General features: G+C 36.6%; 1 protein-coding gene across 1 annotated transcript; it reads right to left on the bottom strand.

The window, feature by feature from the left end:
- Nucleotides 1-1,722: 1,722 nt before the first annotated feature.
- On the bottom strand, nucleotides 1,723-2,339 carry LOC126706950 (zinc finger BED domain-containing protein RICESLEEPER 3-like). The gene is made up of 2 exons (XM_050406541.1): nucleotides 1,853-2,339; nucleotides 1,723-1,745 (listed from the first exon to the last, which is right to left on the bottom strand). The coding sequence occupies exons 1-2, from the start codon at nucleotides 2,337-2,339 to the stop codon at nucleotides 1,723-1,725; spliced, it is 510 nt and encodes a 169-aa protein (XP_050262498.1).
- Between the last annotated feature and the right edge of the window lie 1,256 nt (nucleotides 2,340-3,595).

Raw genomic sequence — 3,595 nt, 5'->3', positions numbered from 1 at the left:
TGTTGTTTTACTAGTGATGCATTAGGATTTTCTTCATCCGCAATGGTAAGTTCACCAAGTTCTTAAAAAACATAAACAAATTTGTTTAGTATAAAAACTCAAAAAAGCTCTAAGAAGAGAAATTACTTATACAAAATAATACAGGAAAAGAAAAAAAAATCAATGTATACCTGAGTCAAGCTTTTCAAATTCCTCAACATCTTCCAGTGCCTTTTGAAGGCTTATTGGAGTAGAAGAAGAACGAAGCCAATCTTGCGCACAAAGGAGGCCCTCAACCATCCTAGGAGACAAAGAGCTGCGAAAAGGATCAAGCACACGGCCTTCTATGCTAAATGCAGATTCAGAAGCTACAGTTGATACAGGGATTGCAAGAACATGACGAGCAACCAAGGAAAGCACAGGAAATCTACAAGAATTAGCCTTCCACCAATTCAATATATCAAAATATCCATCAAGTTTTGCCAAACCCTCTTCTAAATACCTTTCCACCTCAGACTTCTTCTCTAAAGAATTCTCCTCCTCAATTTCTCTCATAAATTGAGCCATCCTCAAAGATCGTCTCACACTCAAAGGCCCACTGCTACTACTTCCACTTGACCCCTGCGACAATTGTGTCGACATATTATTTTGTGCATCCCTTCCCTTCTCATTTTTCAGGTATGCTTCATACATTCGAACCAAAGCATCTTTCACTTGTTCTGTCTTCTCATCCACCTTAGAAATATCATGATAGAGTCCCTTAAAAGCAAAATGAACATATCGCAATTTGTATCGAGGATCAAGAACAACTGCAACATACAACAATAAATTTTGATTGTCAAGATTCTCCCAATATTTATTAAATTTTGATTTCATATCCATTGCCATTTTCTTCAATGACTCATTCTCATTTAAACACTCCTCTTCGATTGTATCTCGAATCAACATCAATTCTGGAACAAATTGGTTTGCAGTAACAGCCTTGGAGCCTGAAAACCGCAATGCAGCATCATAAAAAAGTTGAAGGAACTTCACAAACAACCTAACTTTGATCCAATCTTCCCTCTCCGGAGGCCCAAAAACGTTCTTACCTTTCTTACTTTGCCCACAATTTCCATCATCACCATCTTCGTCCTCCTCCCCCTCTCTCAAAGTAGGGAGGAAATTCTTGTCGACCTCCTCCAATCTTTCAAACGCCTTTTGAAATTTTTGGGCCTTATCCAACATCATGTAAGTAAAGTCCCACCTTGTTGGTACATCTAGGCAAGGTTGACTTTTACTTGATATTGTCTCCCTCTCCGCACATGCCTGAAGTTTACTCCACCTTTGTGGTGAAGATCTTACATACCTCACAACATTCCTTATCTTTGCTATCGACTCATCCAGTTCTTTTAACCCCTCATGAACTATAAGATTCAAAATATGAGCATAACATCTGACATGCAAGAACTCATTTTCTAAAAGAGTATCCTTCTTTTCTTTCGTCTTATCCTTCAAGAACTCAATCAAACTACTATTGGAACTTGCATTGTCAACAGTAAGAGTAAGAATCTTCTTCAGCTTCCATTGAAACAAACACGATTCAACTGCCCTTCCAAGTGTGACACCTTTGTGGTTGTCCACTACACAAAAATTGATTATTCTTTTGTGCAATGTCCAATTGTCATCAATAAAGTGTGCCGTGAGACACATATAGTTTAAATTTTGCACAGATGTCCAAGTATCTGGCAAATTCTTTGGCCCCTAAGAGCTTTCCCCAGCTTCTTCTTTTCCCTCAAAAAGACATTGAAACAATCTCTTGCAATTGCCATCCGACTTGGTATTTTATTTGTAGTCCACTTGGGACAAACTACACGCATAAATCTCTTAAAACCTTCACCCTCCACAATCCTAAATGGAAGCTCATCTAGGATCACCATCTCAACTAATGCTCGCCTACAATCCTCAACACTAAAAGGTACCGCAAAAAGATCACCACTACCTCCATTAGTAGTAAATTCAAATGCTAGGGTGCTTTGGCTCTTACCTATGCTATTTGGGTATTTCTTGCATTGCTTTAAAATGTGTGCAATCAAGTTTTTTGTCCCATTTGCGCTAGTAGCTGCATAATCAGTCCCACAATACTTACAAGCCGCTCTTGCTTTTTTAGAATCTCCACTTCCAACCATAGTAAAATGTTCCCAAACCCAAGATCTTTTTCTACCCTTAGTAGCAGCTTCAGCAGTAGTACTCACATTGGGTGGGCATGGAGTAGTAAGGCCTTGGTTCCCTTGTGATGACGTATCAGCTGTTGCATTTCCACCACTATCACCATGGCCAGTGGTGCTCCCATCAATGCGCATGGGGCTTACATCAGACATCTAAAAACAAAACAAAAATTAAATTTTAGAGAACACTGATATTTACAAACAATACATACATCCTTAAGCATTCATTTATAAAAGAAATTTTGAGCCCATGAATAATAGATTATCATTTTCTTAAGCATTCATTTATAAATGTCAAAACTTGAAAAACAAAATATTTAAGTAATCAAATTTAGACCAGCACATACTCTAGAAGCACATTCCCTATGAAATTCTCAATTTCTTACTTACTATCTCGGAGTTACTGTTCTTAGAATACAGCCGACCAAAACGAACTATTAATTTCTCAATTTCTTACTATTTATTTATTCACAAACAATGAAAACCTCGAAGAAAATATAAAAAGCAAACAAAAGAACTAAATAATGGACTAGCTAGAACAAAATTTCAAACCCTATAAAAATTTCGAAACATACCTCTCTTCAGAAAATTTCAGACTTCTTCACATAGATTTGGACTTTGATGAGACTGCAAACCCTAAAGGAGGAGAGAGATTGGAGAGATTGATCGAAGAGAGAGAGTAGAAGTGAAAGGGGAGACAGTAGACAGTAGAGGGAGTGAGAGTCGTCTGAGTTTGAAGTTGTCGATGAAGAAACTATCGAGACAATTTCTCAAAAGTTTCGGTGGATCAAGATTGTGTTAACTTCTGTCGAGAAAGAAGATCAAAGGGCTTGATAGATAGCTTAGTTGTTGAGAGGTATCGAAAAACTGTTGAGATGTGCAAAAACAGTTTTTCAAAGAAGAGAAAAACACAGAAATAAATGAAATCAAGCATGCAACTTAACCAAAGATTCAATCAACATTTTAAGTTCTCAAAAACATCTCTCAACATAAAAAATGTCAAGCATTTATATCTAAAACACACACACACACAACAAGTCTAATTTTATATTTCAAAAACACGTCAAGACAGTTTAGTGAGCATACATTAACACATGTATCCCTTGTGATGGCCAAATCATATTGTACCTACATATGTATCAAAAGTAGCAAAGAATATTATGTGTTGTGTGTGAAAAACATCACAAGATTGCATAAGTGTCTTCATGTTATGACGATTTGGGATATGAAAAAATCAATTTAACTCACACACAACCATAACTGCTTGATGGGAACTATCACCTTCGAGGTACATCTTATAACTTCCACATCTCCTAGAAGACATGCTTGCAATCATATATAAAGCATTTTGATTCTTTTTACTTATATCATTGTTTGCATATTTTTCTTTTGTTAAGCATATCATGCAT

Source organism: Quercus robur, chromosome 11 (genome assembly GCF_932294415.1).
Source record: "Quercus robur chromosome 11, dhQueRobu3.1, whole genome shotgun sequence".
NCBI classification, from domain to species: domain Eukaryota; kingdom Viridiplantae; phylum Streptophyta; class Magnoliopsida; order Fagales; family Fagaceae; genus Quercus; species Quercus robur.
Note: the sequence above shows the minus strand (reverse complement) of the source record. Positions and strands in the feature narration are given on the sequence as shown.

Excerpts from the sequence above, each read along its gene's own strand:
- LOC126706950 (XM_050406541.1), bottom strand. The coding sequence starts at position 2,339 with ATGTCTGATGTAAGCCCCATGCGCATTGATGGGAGCACCACTGGCCAT. Across the intron at positions 1,746-1,852 it reads TAGGATTGTGGAGGGTGAAG|AAGAAGCTGGGGAAAGCTCT; the intron begins GTTTTAAGAGAT and ends TTGAGGGAAAAG.